General features: G+C 52.3%; 1 protein-coding gene across 1 annotated transcript in view; it reads left to right on the forward strand.

Annotated features, from left to right (window-relative positions):
• Positions 1-835: 835 nt before the first annotated feature.
• LOC138294076 (aquaporin-5-like) overlaps positions 836-20,835 on the forward strand; it is a 97,872-nt gene continuing 77,872 nt past the window's right edge. Inside the window, exons 1-2 of the mRNA XM_069233315.1 lie at positions 836-1,198; positions 1,617-1,781. Coding sequence (XP_069089416.1) covers positions 836-1,198; positions 1,617-1,781 — 528 coding nt within the window. The remainder of the gene's footprint in view (positions 1,199-1,616; positions 1,782-20,835) is intronic.

Raw genomic sequence — 20,835 nt, forward strand, 5'->3', positions numbered from 1 at the left:
ATGCAATTACCGAATCGCAAATTGCGATACTGGCCCAATTCGAAGCTATGGGCCTGTTGGCCCATAGCTGCAATTTTTTTGCATTTCCAAAATTGCAATTTCTGAACCAGAAATCGCAATTTGGGAAATGCAAAAAAAGGCCAGGGTGCTGGGGGCCTAAGGCCCCCTCTCCTGCACCCCATATTTTTTTTTTTTAACATGTAAAGTACACACATGCCAAAAGGGCATGTGTGCTTTACATGTTACATTTAAAAATGCAGTTTTACTGCATTTTTAAATTTTGCACCAGGTTACCACCTAGTTGCAGACCATGGTATTTTGCATGTGCAAAATACCATTCTGCGAAAAATCGCAATTTGCGATTTTTTGCAGAATTGCCTTGCGACCTGGATTTTGCGAATCAGCAAAATCCAGGTCGCAACGCAAAAAATTACAATTTTTGCGATTTCTAGTTTTTTGGTCTGCGAATGCCTTTGATGTATTGCAGACCACTAGTTTGATACATCTGGCCCTTAGTCCACAGAGCTAAACGTTGTATGTTTGTAACTTAACAGGAATAGTTCCTAGTGTGTAGTGGACAACGTGTGATACCGATGAGTGACAGCTTGTAGGCGTGCTGAATTAAATAGTGTGCAATAAAATGGTTATTTTCTGTTGCTAACACGGCATGTCACAGCTTAGTGAAGAAAAATGTTGTTCTTCACGGGTGGCCACGCCTATTACAGGAATTGTTTCCCCGTCTGCCAACGGATATAAAGTGCATCCCAGCTAAGAGCGTGGTGTATGAAGCAACTCAGAACGGAGACTTCTCACTTTCAGTGCCTTGAATCACACCATGGCGAACGAGCTGTGCACCGGGGCCTTTGCTCGAGCCTTTCTGGCCGAACTTTTAGGGACTATGGTGTTTGTTTTCTGTGGTCTAGGTTCTGCACTTCTGTGGTCCTCAGAACCACCAAGTGTACTGGAGATTTCTCTGGCCTTTGGCCTGAGTATCGGCACGCTCGTACAGGCAGTGGGGCACATAAGTGGAGCTCATTTGAACCCGGCAGTCAGCATAGCATTTCTGCTTGGGTCGCAGATTTCCCTTTTGCGAGCTGTGGTGTACATCGTAGGCCAGATGCTGGGGGCGGTAGCCGGAGCTGCCCTTCTTCATGCGCTCACTCCATCTAATGCTTACGGGACCTTTGGAGTAAACGGGGTGAGTACTCAGTGGGGAATAACTCAGCCAGTTTTTGCACATTGCACTCTACCCGGGTCAGACTTTATCTGTAGAATGGTCCACAGTGAGCAATGAATGTGACAGGGGATCTGAGAGGGTTCCTCAGTTTGCAGATTCAGAGGGCATTGTGGTAGCCATCTATGTTTACAATATATTAACTCTAGCCAATCAAACGCAGTCTCAGATATAGGGGTGGAAGCTTACACCGAGTTTTGCAAAATTGTACAATTCTGTATTGGATTGTCGTTCCTTGATGTGACAGGGAGATAAAGTCTGGTGGGATGTTGGGTTCCAGCATCTTGAAGAACTTAAAGACTTTATAGAGGAACGCTAGAAAAAGTAGTGTTCCAAATTTCTCTTTAATGTTTTCTATTAAGGAATATTATTCTCTCTTCAGCTCAACAATGACACCTCTGCAGGACAAGCGGTGGGCATCGAGCTTGTACTCACCCTACAGTTGGTCCTCTGTGTTTTAGCCACAACAGACTGTCGCAGAGCTGATAATGTGGGCACACCAGCTTTAACCATCGGCCTATCTGTTACTCTCGGACATTTACTAGGGGTATGTATCCAGCTTTAATTTCTCTGCCCTTTCTCTGTGCTTCCCTTTTTTGTTACCGCTTGCACAAACGAGGAACTGAAAGTGCAAACTCAAATCGTTCTGTCCATGATGTGGCTGAAGTTGGGAATGTATTGTTCATGCTGTCTCATACGATGGGGAATCACCATTTTGTGGTTAGAATATTGACTTCCGACTTTATCGAATATACATAATCGACTACCACTATTTGTATCTCAGTGTTGTGACAGTGAACCTTAGTAACTAATTAATGGCAATTTCGGTAGAAGACAGGATGTGCAGAGGAACATTTCTTTACCATTGGCAGAAGTAGAAGAGATGATGCCAGCCTGGTCCTCATTACATGTGGGCAAGAGATGCCACTATGGTCCTCATTAAAAGTAGACAAGAGATGCCAGTTAGTCCGCATTACAAGAAGACAAGACATGCCAGTCCGGTCCTCATTGCAAGTCGACCAGTAATCCTGTTTTAGGTGAAAAAATTCAAGTAGGTTTATAAGTGGTGTGGTGTTATCGCGATTTGTGTTTCTGAGTGCACAAATCGTGCATATTTTACGAGGAAAAATCCTGTAGTCACACTGGGAGGAGTTTGTTCCCAGTAAAACCTACAACTGTTCGTTTACTGCAGGAATCGATGCAGAAAAAGTAATTCCCTTATGTCATCCCCCTTTTGAATACTTGGCGAAAGGGGATCAACTTGTGATCCTCCGGTAATACTGGGACCAGGTATTTATTGGTATCATTGTATGCTATAATATACCAGCGCCTAGATCTAGTAGATAGATTTGAAAAAACATGAATCTATGTAGGGTCCTAGGCTCGTACTGATAGAAGAGAAAAAAAGGAGCACTGGCAGTGACAAACGATTGGGCTGCATACCTGACAGCAGGCACTGGTAAAGAAGTGTTGTTGGTATATAAACCAAATGGCATGTGTGAGAAAAGCCTCTTTCTAGCATGGATACTCCCATTTTTGGCCTGTTTGTCAGTGTGGTGTGTTTGACTGTGTCACTGGGATCCTGCTAACCAGGACCCCAGTGCTTATGCGCCCTCTGATCCCAAATTTGTTCCTACATACTGGTAACCCAGTATTTAATCCCAAATTGGCATACTGTTCCCCCCTTATAAGTCCCTAGTATATACAACTTAGGTACCAAGGGCATTGAGGTTCCAGGGGATCTCTATGGGCTGCAGCATTACTTTTGCCACCCATACGGAGCCCATGCAAAGACTTCTACAGGACTGCCATTGCAGCCTCTGTGAAATGGTGCATGCACCATTTCACAGCCATCTACACTGCACCCTGAAGGCTGGGTGCAAAGTACCTGTGTGTGAGAGCACCCCTGCACTAGCGGAGATACCCCCACGTTATCCAGGATCATTTTCCCGGACTTCGTGAGTGCGGGGATGCCATTTTACGTGTGCACTATACATAGATCAATATCTATGTCCAGCTTCACAATTGTAACCCCGAATATGGCCATGTAAGGTGCCTAACAACTGGGAATTGTACCCCAATACTGATTCTACTATTGATTGTACAATGCAATGCACTCTGGGGGCTCCACAGTGGACCCCCAGTACTTGCATACCAGCCTTCTGAGGTTTTCTAGGCAACCCCAGCTGCTGCCACCTCACAGACAGGTTTCTGCCCTCCTGTTGCTTGAGCAGCTCAAGCCAAGGAAGGCAGAACAAAGGATTTCCTGTGGGAGAGAGGTGTTACACCCTCTCCCTTTGATAATAGGTGACACAGGCATGGGAGGGGTAGCCTCCCAGAGCCTCTGGAAATACTTTGAAGGGCACAGATGGTACCCTCCTTGCATAATCCAGTCTACACTGGTTCAGGGACCCCCAGTTCCTGCTCTGGCGTGAAACTGGACAAAGGGAAGGGGAGTGACCACTCCCCTGTCCATCACCACCCTAGGGGTGGTGCCCACAACTCCTCCGGAGTGCCCCTGGGTTTTGCCATCTTGGATTCCAAGGTGGTGGGGCACTCTGGAGCATCTGAGTGGCCAGTGTCAGCAGGTGACGTCAGAGCCCTCCCCTCATAGTTCCTGGTTAGGTGACCAATCCCCCTTTCAGGGCTATTTAGGGTCTCTTCTCTGGGTGTTCCTTCAGATTCAGATTGCAAGACTCTAGCAGGAATCCTCTGCATTCTTTACTTCATCTTCTACCGACGGAACCGCAGCTGAACCCTCCAGGAATTCTACAAACTGCAACAAAGAAGCAAAGACAACTTCTGCAACAATGTATCTTCAGCTCCTGCCAGCAACTACAACTGTTTCCAAGTCGTGCATTCTCCGAGGATTGCCTGTCTTCAGCCTGTACCAGAAGAACCAAAGGAATCTCCCGTGGAGTGACGGAGTCACTTCCGTGCTTCAGCAGGCACCTCTCTGCAGCGACGACCAGTGGCGTTGGTCCCTTCTCCAGACAACGAGTGTGGATCCAGCAACATGGATGGTGGACTAAAGTGACCCCGACTGTTCCAGTATCCAGGTGTCCAACTTTGGTGGAGATAGGAAATTGCCTTCCCACGCAAGACAATACCCCCATGCACAACGTGACTTGCAGTTGCCAAGGCTTGTGTGAGACCTTCCAAGAAGTTCTTCATACACAGCACAGCTTAGGCCCCCAGCACTCCATCCTGCAACGCATAGCTTCCTGAGGGGTTCTCCGGCGGCGTGGGATCCCTTTGTGTTGTGCTGCATGGGCCTCCATTTGCACCTTCTTTATCCCGTGCTGTGGGGCTCCTGTGCATGCTGCCTGAGGGCTCTCTGAGTTGCTGAGAGCCCCCTATGCCTTCCCCTCCTTGGTAGAGGCCACCATGTCCCTCCGTGTCCCAGGCAGCCCCATTTTCCACTAACCACGAATGTTGCGTGTGCCAAGGCTTGTTGGCAGAATCCAGCAACGCAAACCAGACTGCAATCATCCATCCGGCGTGGGTCATCTTCTGCACCATCGAGGAACCCGCACCTGTCTTCTTGAGTGCATAACTGACTTTGTCTTCTCACCGGTGGTTCTTCTTTTGCACCTTCATCCTGGTTAACAGGGGCTCCTGTTCTCTCTGGACTCTTAAGTGTTTCTTGGACTTGGTCCCCTTCTTCCACAGGTTGGTGTCTTGCAGTCTCTTCTGGTTCTTGCATAGTCTTCTATCACGACTTCTTGTGTGTTTCAGGAAACTTACTGTGATTTACTCCTGTTTTCCTGGGCTCTGGGGTGGGTTCTATTACTTACCTTTGGTGTTTTCTTACACTCCCAGCGCCCCACAACACACTATTCTTGCCTAGGTGGGAAACTGACTTTTGTATCCTACTATTTTAGTATATGGTTTGTGTTCCTCCTAGGCCCAATGCAACCTATTGTGATTTTCACTATTTGCACTGTTTTATAACTGTTTACTTACCTGTATTTGGATACTAGTGTATATATTGTGTATATTACTTACCTCCTAAGGGAGTATAGTCTCTAAGGCATTTTTGGCATTGTGTCACTAAAAATAAAGTACCTTTATTTTTGTAACACTGAGTATTTTCTTTCATGTGTGTGGGTACTGTGTGACTACAGTGGTATTGCAAGAGCTTTCCATGTCTCCTAGATCAGCCTTGGCTGCCCAGCTACAGCTACCCCAAGACAGCCTGGCCGCTAGACACTGACTACATTTCACTAATAAGGGATAACTCAACCTGGTATAAGGTGTAAATACCTTTGGTACCCACTACAAACCAGGCCAGCCTCCTACAGCATGGCAAGTCATTTAAAATAACACTGGCCTATGCACCTTATCCTACAGAACATGGCATTTGGCACACCATCTAAAAAATACGGTATGGATGAGTGCTGGCTTATTCTTACCCTTTTTTTGGAAGAGTGGCCTTGAAGTGAAATATCAGAAAACAAGCTCCAAAATACAGAGCCTGCAGAGTACTGGAGCCATCATTCTGCAGACAGGTGCTGTGACTAATAAAGAACTAACATCACAAAATGGTAAGCAATTTGATAGTTCTGCCAATTGTCAGTTTACGTTGCCTAGTACGCAACTTGTCCAGACGTAAATAGTCATCATTGTATCCAGATAGACAAATTCAAATTACCTTAATACATTTAAGCCCTCATTTAGAGTTTGGTGGAAAGGGTATTACCCTGCCTGCCGAACTAATGGTACCTCACTCTGCTTAGAGTCAATGGGACCGCCCTGTTTCCGATGCTGGTGATCACGCTGGCTCCATTAGTGGAAACTTTACACCAATGATCTTGTGGCCGTCCATGTACATACCACAGTCCATCCGCCATATTTAAAGCAGATGTTCAGAGTTATTTTTTCTGTTCACGTCTGGCAGACAAAGTCTGGCGGTCCTAGACAGAAAAAATGACCCCCCCAAGTATTGAGGAAAAACTCCCAGGTTGTAAGTAAGTGTAATTTTTTAGTTTTACAAAAGCAAACTCTTAGGGAGTTTGTCCCTCATTATGAACTTGGCGGTAATCACCTCCAACCGCCATGCCGACGGTGAGCAGAAGACCGCCAGTGGCGGTGGACTGCACACCGCCGAATAATGATGCCAAAAAAGACAAACCTCCAAAAATCCTGCAACGTCCACTCACCACCAGGGCCAACGACGGCAGAAAGGCAGTACGCCCTACCCCGCCACTGCCATGTAGAAAAATCCTTCCCCCACCAAATAATGATGCACAAATCAGCTTGGCGGACAGTGAATGCTGAATGACAATTGGGGGTATGGACCCGAACGGCCCGTAATGGGACCCACCAACAACAAATACACACATTGCCAAGTTTGAAACCCACGCACCTGACACACATCCACAACACTATAAAACCCACACATACACACCCCACAATCATCTGCAACGCCAATAGCACAACAGATACTGACAACAAAACACGCACACACTGAACTCAACATCACACAAGTCACACACACTAATACACCACCAAAACCCATGCATACCCCAAATACCATCACAAGCCACACACACAACCACACAGCAGCACCCTCACCAATACACCTACAATACACCACCCACAACACTCACCATGGCACTCCCTAAGCACCCCCGCTTCACAGACAGGGAGGTAAGGACCATGGTGGACGAAATACTCAGGGTCGAGCCACAACTATTCTGGGCACAGGTGCAGCAGACACCCATGGCCAGGAAGATGGAGCTATGGCAGCGGATAGTCAACACGGTCAATGCAGTAGGAAACCATCCAAGCACAAGTGGAAACCAGGAAGAGATGGAATGACTTGCGCGGGAAGGTTCAGTCAATGGCATCCAGGCACAACATCGCCTTACAGAAGACTGGTGGTGGTCCCCCACCTGCTCCCCCCAAATACACAGACTGGGAGGAGAAGGTCCTGACTATCCCACACCCCGAGGGGCTCACCGGACTCACCAGAGGACTTGACTCAGATAAGTCAACTACAATTTCTTCATATCCACCACACCTGCAATGCATGTACCACCCCATCCCCTCACTACCACCAGGACCCCATCCGCTACCCAGTCCACAACACCCACATCCAAGTTTCCTGCATGCCCACAATCCCACAAACAAATCTCCATCCAGCCCCCTGTGCACAGTCACCTACCCCTGCATAGAATCCCAGTGTCACTACAGCACCCACAATGCACCTCCACCCCCCCATAAAATGCAACAAAATGTACAGAAAGGGTCCTTGCATGCCACTACAGGGGAATATCAGCATCAAATAGTGCAGACCAGTGCAGCAATTGACAAAAAAGTACCTGACTCCCACATGTCTATTCCCCCACACACAGGCACCACCACCCATGCCACCCGGACGGAGACGTCAAGGAGTGCCAGCCCTCCATCTGAAGACGGAGGCCCCACTCAGGAGAGTGCAGAGGTATGTCTTGAATCAGAGGAACTCCCTGGCCCATTACACAGTCCTGGACTGTCACCCTCCAGAAGCTCCACCTAGGATACCACTGACACCCCTACCACTCAGCCACCAATATCAGCTCTGGCCTAACAACCCCACACCAGTGTCTCACGGCCACGGACTGGCTACCCACATGTACAGAGGCCAGAGTCTCCACCCACCCACCAACAGGCAGGATGATGATGGGCCAACTGCAAGTGGGACTGCCAGACCTGTGCGGGGGAGATAGGCACAGGGGACCAGGGCCGGTGGGAGGGCATCAGTGGCCCAGGGGGTGGCCAAAGAATGGATGCAGCAGCCCAGGAGGTGATATCTGAGATCCTGGGAGCATACCACCATACCCAGGCTAGGATGGGCCAGATCCTGGCCACCCTGTATCAGATCAGAGGCTGCAGATAGGACACCACCAGGAGGCCATGGAGCAATGGAAAGAGCTCAATGCCACCACGGCCGCCATTGCAGGTGTGCTGCAGCATAAGTACCACAGCCAGCCTGAGCCCTCCACTCACCTGCAAGCCCCTACCACTAGCCAGGACACTGCCCTACCTTCTACATCAGCAGCAACCACTGGACTGGTGGCACTGCCAGAGGACACGCATGAATCTAGCACCCCACCCCTGCAGCCCAGCTGCACCTTCGCAAATGTTCCCTCAGACCCAGATATGCTGCTGAAACACCAGCCAAGCCCAGCGCCAGGAAGTTACTCTGCCCTGAACTGTCTCCCTTGTGTGCCACTGAGCTACCTTAATTACATGCCACTGCCATCACACCATCTTCCAATGGCCACATGGACCAAAACCCAGTGCTACCAACAGCTGAGAATACTGTATGTACCTGCTCCCTTTCACTCTTCCAACACTTATGTGTGTGTTGCCATTTAATTAATACACCTATGCACTCAAATCGTATGTCCCTCGTTAATATGAGATATCAATTGTGATTGTGTATGCATTAGCCAGTTACTATCATATCCACACGTTTATTGCAGGAGGGGATCCAATGCACTGTAGTGTCAGAAGTATGTCACACTGTACCTAATATTGGGTTCCCTGGCACATGCCACTTCAGTCATCAGTTAGCATTGTCACTGACAAACGACACCACAATACTTTTTACTTGAGTGAGACTGTAACTATGCAGTGAAGACATCAGCATCATTGAACAGTACCTTAGAGTCACTGGAAGTATAACCGGATTATCTGGGTCCTGGAGTTGAGGTCTTTCCCCTTTTCTTCCTCACCAACACTCTCATCCCCTCTCTGAGGTTGCGGGGCTGGTTGAACAGCACCCTCCTCTTCCAGAAGTGGGATAGCTTTCCTCACAGCCAAGTTGTGCAGCATGCAGCAGGCCACCAGTATCTTACACACCTTGTAAGGAACTTAGCACAGGGATCCCCCAGAGAGATGGAGACAACAAAATCTTGCCTTCAGGAGACTTATAGTGTGCTATATCACCCTCCTAGTACATCCATGGCATGCTGATTTCGATTTGCCAGCTTCAGAACAGGATCCATTAATGCATAAGGGTCATGGATTGTAGTTCTAATAAGTCTGTAGGTGATAATGATGTGACGTTCCTCCATAGTGTCCAGATCTAGCAGGGATCTGTACACAGATTCGGCCCTCCTTCGCCACATGGGTCTGTACCTATGGGGTAAGAAAGAACACATTCTGAGTGTCAACATACACTTGCATCCCATGATGTCACTGTACTTTTTAAAATGTATCACGTAGGTAACGCACACAAATGGAAAGAATGAGGTACACCGTCAGGCAAATGTGTGCTGAGGTTACTCTGTCATAATGGCATCACAGTGTGGACACACTTCCAATTGATGGGTACATGTGAGGATTATAGAATCTTGTCAGCAAGCGACGAAAGGGAGAGAGAATGGGGCCCTGCACGAGGCCCCCGGCCAGGCTATGGAGACGTGGTGGTAGCAAAATGGCAGCCTCCTGCCATCCAGGTATGATAGAGTGGAAGTGACTTCATTCTGCTGGCGTTAGTCATCATGGCCTAAGGCGGTGTTCACCTCCATGCACCTGATCATTGGATTACATGGTTATCAATGGGGAACCTTGGCAAATCATGATCGCCGCTAGCGGTGGCAGATCACACCGCCACGGTACCTACGCAATTTTGACAGACCCTTGACACTTGACTCCTGATTCACGTGAAGGGTAATAATCCACTGTGTGTGCTGCTGTGTCCTGACTCTGGTCCCCAAGATGGCACATGTTACAGGGGAACGGGCCCGGGTCTTCACTGCAGAGGAGCTGGAGAAGCTGGTGGACGGGGTCCTACCCCTGTATACGAAGTTGTATGGGCGACCAGAGGAGCAGGTGAGTTGCCATCTGTCATCCGTAGATGTGTGTGATTGTGGCGGATGCCTGTATGCATGTGTGTTCGATGTGTGACTGCCCAACCGTAGTTTGTCTGGCACGTTCTGCCTGTAAGGTGATCAAATGCATGTAAACAATGGCCGTTCCATATGGAACGGCATGGCATTTGTATACGGTGCACCCATACTGACGTCTGTTTCTTTGCTCTGTGTGTCCCATGCAGGTCAGCGCCCATCAAAAGAAAGGTCTGTGCAAGCCATCGCCAAGGAAGTGCGGACCCTTTGGGTCTAAAACCGGTGGAGCACCCACTGCAGGAAGCGGTGAGAGGACCTGAGGCACTGGGCCAGGAAGAACAGAGAGGCCCAGCTGCATAAGGCCTCCCAACGAGGAAGGGGTGCCCGTCGGACCCTGACTCCCCCTAATGGCCCGCATACTGGCAGTGGCCTATCCAGATTTGGATGGGCACTTGAAGGCAGCACAGCAACCACAAGGGGGTGAGTAGCAATGGTTGAATTTGAGTGCTGGGGGATGTATGCATTGTAGTGCCAGGCACTTAGACAGGTGTGTCCCTGCAGACCTGCCTCCTCCAAGTCCTTGAGATAGTGTAAGAGCTAGTTTTGACAGGCTCAATAGGCCTATGAGGGGTCCCCTTTCTGTCATCTGGTATTCATTGTGGCCTTATGGACTTGTAAGTGCATTGGCTGGGCATGGTCTCTCATGGGTGTACTTCACACAGTGTGTCAGGGTCGTGTTTCATGAGGGTTATTTGGCGTATTCTGGGGTCATGCCCACTAGTCAGGGGCACATTCATTATGTATGTTGTTTCTGCTGAGGGTACGTGCGTGACTTGGGTGGGAGTGTGTGAGAGCCAAAATTTACATATTTACAGGACTTTACATAGTTATTTCTTGTTTTGTTTCCCCAGCCCTGTGTTCTTGTGTCCTTTGGGTACACTAGCATCATCTGGCGAGGGAGCTGAGGCACCGGTGAGGGGGATGCAGCAGCCCACGGTTCCAAGGAGGCAGAGTCAACCGACGCCAAGGGGAACAGTGGGTTGGAGGGCGAGGGGAGTCTCTGATACCTCCTCCAATGGCAGCCCCCTGGTGGTGGTGGACCCAACTGGGCCCACCCATTCTTTGTCATCTTCCGCCAACCCTCATACCATCACTGCCCTCCCAGTTGCACCCCACCAAGTTAGGCGTGCCAGCTCACCCAGGAGGGTGGGCATCTCCGTCGCCCCAGGCACCTCATCCCCTGCCCCAATTAGCTCTGCTGCCTTCACAGAGGAGACTATTGACCTCCTGAGAACCATCTCTGTAGAGCAGACAACCATTGTGAATGCCATTCAAGGGCTAGCATCCCAGATGCAGTAATGCAATGCTTACCTGAAAGACATTCACGGTGCCATGTCTGGCCTACAGAGATCTTTTCAGGCTCTGGCCTCCTCTTTGACGGCAGTCAGTCCCTAGTCTTTCCGTCCCCCCTCCCACCACCTCTACGCTTTCCAGCACCCCACTCCCTTCACCCATCCCAAGCACACATGCAGACAGCCATGCACACAGATCAACACACAAGAAACACACTGAAAAACACAAGCACCACACTTCCCACCACAGGCATGCACACACCCAACATACCAAAGCACACACAACAACATCCACTTCCCCCAGTGTGTCAACCTCCCCCGCCACTCTGTCTGTCACCTCACCATGCACACCCACACACACTGCACCCTCAGCCACTGCTGCTGCTCCCATTCATGCAGTCACCACAACATCTGACATCCAAACAAGCACCCCTGACACCACACCTGCACCCACCACGACTACATTTACAGACATGTGCAGCACACTCACCAGACCTGCAGACACCCAAACAACATCCATCTACACTAGCAGCCTGTCTTGTCCCACTGTGTCCACTCCCCCTCCTCCCAAAACACTCAAACATTCTCACACATCCACACCACACACATCCACCACACATAAGCATACTATATAGACACCTGCATCCATGTACGGCACACCTACACCTGATACGAGCACTCCCTCAACCTCCACTCCCAGACCTGCCTCCAAATCCCCTCCAACTGCACCTAAGAAGCTTTTCCTATCCCATGATGACCTGTTTGAACCTACTGGCCCACCCCGTCTTGTCCCTAAAAGTGCCCACATCCTTGCCCAGTCCACTCCTTCCTCGTCCAAGTCTGCCCCAGTCCTCCCTTCCCATTCCTGTGCCCCTTCCCCAGGTAGGAAGAAGCCTTGTGTTTCCCCAGGTCCCTCTGCCACACCCCCGGTCCAGGCCCACTCCGTCTCCTTCTATGGGCAAGCCCAAACCCCCTCCACCTCCCAAAACTAAGCCCAAGACCCCCCCTTCCAGACCTAAGTCCCCACACCCGCCATCCCGTGCCCCTGTTCCCTGAGGTGCCTGGTTGACCCACTAATGCCCCTTTCCAGTGAAGTACCCATTGCACACGTGGGAGTCAAATTCGGGCTATATTGGCCCTTCAGGGACTTTAAAATGGACTGGCCAATGGCCTTATTTGGACATTACTTTTTTTCATTAAAATAAAATTTAAGTGCCCGGTAGTGCTGTTGGCACAATATTGTGACGTTGTTCAGCGTTTCACTGTGGTGGTGTGGTGTGCACATGTGTGTACATTGGTGCAGGTCTTTGTTGCCTTGTGTCTGGTAAGTACATCTTGTTATGGTATGTATGGCTTTGAATGTGGGAGGCGTTGGAAGTGCGTTGCGGGTGGTTGGGGTGGGTGTGTAACTGTGCCCTTTCTTCCCATGTGTACTAGGCTGCCGTACTTACCGTTGTAGTCTTTGTCGTCAGTCATGGTCCTGGAGGAATATGGCAAGGAGTAGCAGTGGCATTATTTCCAACTCTCACTCCATGTCTGCGTCGGCGTGTTCTGTGTACCTCCAGTGAGTGTTTCCTTTTATATTGTTTGTTCCCGCCACGCTTTGCCTGGCTGTGGTTCCCGCCCTGGAACTTCTGGCGGTCTGGTGTTTCATTATTTGGTAGGCGGGTAGGGCCTTTCCACCAGCCTGTGGGCAGCTTCCTCCGTCCTCATCAGGACTACAAAGATGGCGGTGTGTGGATGGACCACTGCTTGTTTCTCATGTGGTTCATTATTTGGAGGTCTGGACCGCCAGCCTGTTGGCGGTAGTTACCGCCACCGCCGGTGGTACGGTGTTTACTGCCATGTTCATAATGACCACCTTTGTTTTTGTAAAACAAAAGAGTTTGCTGAGAGCCGCATGAAACGTGGCAGTTGTTCAATTAACTTTCAGAGCCTTCAGAGAAGCTGCCAAGGCTTCCCAGAAAGCATGGAGCTCTCCGACCAGGCAGGCAGAGCTTTCTAAAAATGGAAACGGCAGAATGCCAGAAAAGCAGAGGTTATTACCTCTGCCCCCTTGCTGGACATCGGCCACCCGCAAAATCTCTAAATGAGGGTAATATACTCTGTGTTTTTAAACATGCAACTGCATGCATAAAGGCCCGTATTTATACTCCGTTTGCGCCGAATTAGCGTCGTTATTTTGGCGCAAAACTAACGCCATATTTATACTTTGGCGTTAGACGCGTCTAGCGCCAAAGTATGGGCAAATAGCGTCATTTTTTTGCGTGAACGCCTTCCTTGCGTTAATGAGATGCAAGGAAGGCGTTCCCGCCTAAAAAAATGACGGCGACGCAAATGCGTCGTATTTATACTCCCGGGCAAAAATCACGCCCGGGAGTTGGCGGGTCAAAAAAACCCGCATTTGCGCCACTATTTAACGCCTGGGTCAGGGTAGGCGTTAAGGGGCCTGTGGGCTCAAAATGAGCCCACAGGTGCCCTCCCCTGCCCCCAGGGACCCCCCCTGCCACCCCTGCCCCCCCCAGGAGGACACCCAAGGATGGAGGGACCCACCCCAGGGACATTCAGGTAAGTTCAGGTAAGTATAATTTTTTATATTTTGTAATTTTTTTTGGTGGCATAGGGGGGCCTTATTTGTGCCCCCCTACATGCCACTATGCCCAATGACCATGCCCAGGGGACATAAGTCCCCTGGGCATGGCCATTGGGCAAGGGGGCATGACTCCTGTCTTTACTAAGACAGGAGTCATTTAAATGGCGTCTGGGCGTCGAAAAAAATGGCGCAAATCGGGTTGAGGCGATTTTTTTGCCTCAACCTGACTTGCCCCATTTTAAGACGCCCTAACGCCATTTTCCCCCTACACCGGCGCTGCCTGGTCTACGTGTTTTTTTTCCACGCACACCAGGCAGCGCCGGTCTGCTAGCGCCGGCTAACGCCATTCCATAAATACGGCGCCCGCATGGCGCTTCAGAATGGCGTTAGACGGCGCTAAATTTTTTGACGCTAAACTGCGTTAGCGCAGTTTAGCGGCAAAAAGTATAAATATGGGCCAAAATGTGCACTAGTATGCTCCTATATCGCACAAAGAGGGGTCATTTAGAGTTAGGTGGAGTGGGAGCCATGCTGTAGCTCAGCAGGACTCCCTCTCCACCAAACTTGCAGTTCCTTCACCTCATTTAAACACACGAACACGATTTGCCACTGAAAATCTCAGGCCAGGGGGCCCAGTCCTCAAAAGGCTGTCAGTCAGTGCATGGAACGACCTAGCCTATTAACTATTGCCGTCCAACGCACATTTTCCTGGCAGTCCACCACGCCAATCAAATAAACCTCTTCTTTTGAGTTTTGTGTCTGCAAAGCCAAAAATGATGCTGACCGGCGGAAGAATTTACAGTAAAACATTCTATGTAGACACAGGAAGGATTTCTTTGCATGGCGGGCGGTTCTCTACCAGAAGGATGGTGGCAAAGGGCTCCTCTAACATGACAGGATGTTGCCCTTTTACTATACTGTAATGCATTACCTACCTAACTGTTGCAAGAAGCGCTGTGCATATAGTGCCTGTTTCTAAGCAAGAATGTCAATCTTGTTTAAAAATATCTGTTGCTTAAAAAAAGAAATACATAGGCCCTCATTCTGACCCTGGCGGTCGGTGATAAAGCGGCGGCCAACCCGCCAACAGGCCGGCGGTCCAAAATATGCAATTCTGACCCTGGCGGGAACCGCCAACACAGCCCGCCGCATTAACACTCCGCCCGCCACGGCGGAACAAACAAACAGCGCGGCGGTCCCCGCCAACAGCCAGGTGGCAGACAATGTACCGCCCACCCTATCACGACCCACCAATCCGCCACCTTTTCCGGGGCGGGAGCACCGCCGATAATAACACGGCGGAAACAGACTACGAACGGGAAAACGCTCACCTCCACATACTCCACGCGAGATTCCGGCAGTATGGAACCCGAGTTGCAGGTCATCCCCGCACTCCTATACCTGCTCCTGTACCAGGAGCACGCCCGGCGGCGCGGAAGACATCAGTGAGTACTGCACCTACGACACAGGGGAGGGAAAAGATTACCGGCACACACCCACCCACCCACACCCACTACAACACACACATCAATGCATTCCCACAGATCACTGTCACAACCCACAAACCCCCCCCTTCCGAAATAATGCAAAGACCAAAAGAAGAGATCTCAAACGGGCAGATATATTGAAAAATGGACAGCAGTAATCCAAATAAATAAATAAACTATATACAAAATATATACAGCTACTAAATGTAGTCCAACCACTGTCCGTGGACCACAGGGGTCCTGAGCAAAGGGGCAAGGCCCAGTCCCACGACAAGAACTCCACGGAGAGAACACTGCAGGGGCATCAGAAAGAAAAAAGGACAGGCACCTCAGGGGGAAGGGAAGGGGGGGCACCTCAGCCACTTGAGTACACAACGCCAGATCCACGAGGGGACTCCATGACCACTGGCCCATCCTGGGGAGAGCAAAGCCACAGTCCAAACAGTCCATACAGTGGGTGGCCTGCCCACTGGGCCATCCTGGGGAGAGCAAAGCCACAGTCCAAACAGTCCATACAGTGGGTGGCCTGCCCACTGGGCCATCCTGGGGAGAGCAAAGCCACAGTCCAAACAGTCCATAACAGACTCCACTGCCACTGGAGGAGGCATGTTGGCCAGAGGACATCCTGCAGCCCTGCCCGAGACAGATCCTGCCCTGCCACGTCTGCCAAAGGGCCAGCGGTTCCTGCCTGGAAGGGCCCAGTTCAGCGGTTCTTGCCTTGAAGGGCCCAGTTCAGCGGTTCTTGAGACGGCGGTCCCCAGCGGAGCGGTGCTGGAGACGGCGGGGCCCAGTTCAGCGGTTCTTGCCTTGAAGGGCCCAGTTCAGCGGTTCTTGAGACGGCGGTCCCCAGCGGAGCGGTGCTGGAGACGGCGGGGCCCAGTTCAGCGGTTCTTGCCTTGAAGGGCCCAGTTCAGCGGTTCTTGCCTTGAAGGGCCCAGTTCAGCGGTTCTTGCCTTGAAGGGCCCAGTTCAGCGGTTCTTGAGACGGCGGTCCCCAGCGGAGCGGTGCTGGAGACGGCGGCCATTCTATGGCCAACTGCTCATTGCCTGGTGGTGCCCTCCTGGGCAGCGGGGATAGTGCTCCTTCAATGCCCACCTGGGCTGTGGGTGGTGGGGCCCTCCTGGCCAGCTGGGCTGGGTCCTCCCTGGGCAGCGGCTATGGGGGTGGTGGGCTCTCCCGGGGCAGCTGTGCCGGTTCCTCCCGGGGCAGCGGCTATGGGGGTTGCGGGCTCCTCCTGGGCAGCTGTGACGGGTCCTCCATGGGCAGAAGGCCTGCTGCCTGACTTCTCCGCCTTGCTGCCCTTGCCCTCCTTAGTCGGGAGTCTGTGGCCCTTTCCTCCCTTTGGAGCTGTGGCTGTTGACGGTGGCTGGCTAGTGTCCTGGGGGGATATCGAATCCGGGCTCCGGCGGCGGCCCTTCCGCCTTCTGCTCCTCTTCCCAGGGGGTGGGCTGGCTGTCCCCTTGCTGCTGGGCGAAGATCCAGACCTGCGGGCTGGTGGGCTCCAATACCCCTGCACCCTTGTCAAGGGGGCTGCAGGGCTGGTGGTGGCTGAGGTGCTCTTTTTACCCCGACGAGAAGGAGGGGGGGGCTCAGGGTCCGGAAAGAAGGTAGCAGTAGAGAGATAGATTTTCTTGGGACAATGGAGAGTGGTAGGTACAGTGGGTATGGGAGTGGAGGGAGAGGATGTGGTTGTAGGCGAGACAAGTTTGCTGTCTTTGGGTGCAGGTGCAGGAGCGGGAGGCTGTCGTGATGTGGATGGCTGTTGGGTGGGTGGGTGGCTGCGTTTGTGTGGTGTGGAAGAGGGGGTGACAGACACAGTGGGAGAGGACACAGGGGACGTGTAAATGGCAGTGGGGGTGGTGACTGCACGTGTGCGGACTGTAGTGGAGGGTATGCTGGTGATGGAAACACTGGCTGATGGTGAGGTGAATGAAGGTGTGAGTGTAGACGTCACAGGGAGGGAGGAGGGAGACGAGGAGGTGGGGGTCACAGAGGTGGTAGTGACTGTTGGCATGTCTGCATCGGAATGTTGCTTGTGTGAATGTCTGCGTGATCTGTGGTGCTTATGTTTGGATGAGCTGCTCTTGGGTGTTGAGGTGTGTGCAGGCTGGTCTGATGGTGTGGGTGGGACAGGCAGAGGAACAGGAGACTGGGAGGAGGGAGTTAGTAGAGGGAGGCAGGAGACAGGGACAATGGCTGCCGTCAGTGCTGAGGCCAGAGCCTGGAACGATCGCTGATGGGCAGCCTGACCCGAATGAATGCCCTCCAGGTATGCATTGCTGCGATGAACCTCCCTCTCCACCCCCTGGATGGCATTCAAAAGGGTAGTCTGCCCAACAATGAGCGTTCGGAGGAGGTCAATGACCTCCTCACTGAGGGCAGCGGGGGTAACAGGGGCAGGGCCTGAGGTGCCTGGGGCGAAGGAGATGCCCGGCTTCCTGGCAGAGCGGGCACGGGGCGAACGCTGAGGGGCTGCTGGGAGGGCGGAGATGGTGCGCTGGGTGGCGGCTGTACCTGTAATGGCGGGGGGCACGGATGGTGCCACCCCCGCAAGGGAGCTCCCTTCCGAGGACGTGTCCGTGTCGCTGCAGGGTCCAGTCGTCCCCGTTGTGGAGCTCCCCTCGCCCTCCGTCTCACTGGTCCAGTCAGACTCTGTGGCATGGCCCTCCTGGGCCATGTGAGATGCAGCTCCCTCCTGCCCCGATGCCACTTCTCCTCCGCCTGATGATGCTGATGCACACAAGCACAGAAAGACAAACAAAAAGGGGGGGGAGAGAGAAATAAAGAGATTTTGAGTACATGGATCACCGGTACAGTTAGCGGACATGACAGACACAGATGCCCCCTGCACTAAGTTGCGCACTTGGGGTCCCCTACGCATTCCGTGGAACATGCCCTACACGCCTAGAGTTGACAACTGCACCCATGGATGACACGGCCCAGGGATGGCTGTACTGACACACTACTGAGGGTGGTGGCTGGGGACACAGGGGCTTACAGGGGTGCCCAGCCTACAGATATCGCCCTGGCCCAGGGGGACCCACAGCCCTCCTCCCCCACCCAGACACCTCCACTGCGCGACAATAGAGTAGATAATGCTTGTACTCACCCCCTTGTGTCTGCTGTGCTGCCCTCACGCGCCCATCCAAATCAGGGTAGGCCACCGCCAGGATCCGGAACATCAGGGGGGTCAGTTGACGGCAGGCACCCCGCCTACGTTGGGAGGCCATCCCCAGCAGAGACTCGGCGGACTTCTTGGTCCCGCGGCGGATGTCCTCCCACCTCTTGCGGCAGTGGGTGCCCCGTCGATGGTGGACCCCCAGGGTCCGGACTTCCTTGGCGATGGCACGCCAAATCCCGATCTTCTCATGGGCGCGGACCTATGTGACATGTACAGGGAGGGAGAAATACCACGTTCAAGTTTGTCTGCATTTTCGTTGCCAGTGGCCCAACGCCCCCCATCCCCGCCAGGCCCCCCGCCAGGCCCAACATGCCCCCCATCCCCGCCAGGCCCCCCGCCAGGCCCAACATGCCCCCCATCCCCGCCAGGCCCCCCGCCAGGCCCCCCGCAAGGCCCAACATGCCCCCCATCCCCGCCAGGCCCCCCGCCAGCCCCAACATGCCTCCCATCCCCGCCAGGCCCCCCGCCAGGCCCCCAAGCCAGCCAGTGGCCCCAAATCCATATTGAATTAAACTCACTTGTTGGTCTGGAGGACCGTAGAGTAGCGCATACTGGGGGAGGACCCCATCCACAAGTTTCTCCAACTCCTCTCCAGTGAAGGCAGGGGCCCTTTCCCCAGTCGCAGCAGCCATTGTCCCTTCCAGACCGAGGTCACAGCAACACTTGCAGTATAGGTCCTCTCCTGTGAAAGTTCAAGTCGCAAGTGGATAAGTAGATAGAAAATGGCGGTCACGTCCGCGGCGGTGCGTACCGCGGCGGTGCGTACTGCCACCGCCGGCGCCCTTCGCCATTGGCTCCTGAAACCCATATGCTTCAATGTTAACCAATGCGGCTTCGCGCCGCGGTCTTCGACCGCCGCGGTGTGCCACGCCAGCGCATTGACCTCACATCCCATTGTCACACTTCACAGGTCAGGCAGCCGCCATTTCGAGGGTCCACATGGCTCAATTTCAACTGCGTCACACAGGCCTAGGCCTTGCATAGCCACTCAGACACGCCATTCACTGCATAGAGAATCGTTTACTGTGCAAGCTGTGAGTACGTACCTGTGGGTTGCTTGACTCTGTGCTCCATGTTGTCCTTCCTAGGCACCGTCCGCTGGGTTTGGCGAGGAGACGGATGAATCCTCGCGTGTACCGACCGCTGGTGGACCTGTCGACAATGGAAGAACGCCACATTATCCTGACCTACCGGCTTGACCGTGCCACTATACATGAACTGTGTGCCCAGCTGGAGCCCGACCTGATGTCCCCCATCCGCCAACCCACAGGGATTCCCCCTCTGGTGCAGGTCCTGTCAGTACTCCATTTCTTGGCAAGTGGGTCATTTCAGACAACAGTGGGAATTGCTTCTGGGATGTCTCAGCCCATGTTTTCGAAGGTGTTATCCAGAGTGTTGTCTGCCCTGATGAAATACGTGAGGAGCTACATCATTTTCCCTGAGGTGGGCGAATTGGCTACAGTGAAGGGTGATTTCTACGCCCTTGGACATATTCCCAACGTCATTGGTGCCATTGATGGGACCCATGTGGCTTTGGTTCCCCCAAGAGACAGGGAGCAGGTGTACAGGAACAGAAAAAGTTACCATTCCATGAACATCCAGGTGGTGTGTTTGGCTGACCAGTACATCTCGCATGTAAATGCCAAATTCCCAGGGTCAGTGCATGACGCCTACATCCTGAGGAATAGCAGCATCCCTTACGTGATGGAACAGCTAGAGAGACACCGTGTATGGCTATTGGGGGACTCTGGGTACCCCAACCTGTCGTGGCTACTGACCCCAGTAAGGAATCCCCGGACCAGGGCAGAGGAACGGTACAATGAGGCCCATGGGCGTACTATATTCGGGAACGCAGCCGCGGGGGTAGGTGTCTCATTGCACGCCGGTAACCTCACAAATTCATTGTGAACCGGGCAACAGGCCTGCGTGATCCCATGAAACACTTCCTCTAAATAGAGATGGGTGACTAATAGGAAAGGGAAGCCAGTCCGGTTTACCTCTAGTAAGTGACCAATGACGTCTTGACTGTGAGCGTTAGGTTGCAGGAGCTGATGAATTTTCCTTTGTTTTCAATTGGAGAAGTCCAATGAATAAATAGGTCCTGAAGAAGCGTCAAGGGATCCTGTTGGACCATGAGAGACGCGAAAC

The sequence above is a fragment of the Pleurodeles waltl genome, chromosome 4_2, assembly GCF_031143425.1.
Source record: "Pleurodeles waltl isolate 20211129_DDA chromosome 4_2, aPleWal1.hap1.20221129, whole genome shotgun sequence".
In the NCBI taxonomy this organism is placed as follows: Eukaryota; Metazoa; Chordata; class Amphibia; order Caudata; family Salamandridae; genus Pleurodeles; species Pleurodeles waltl.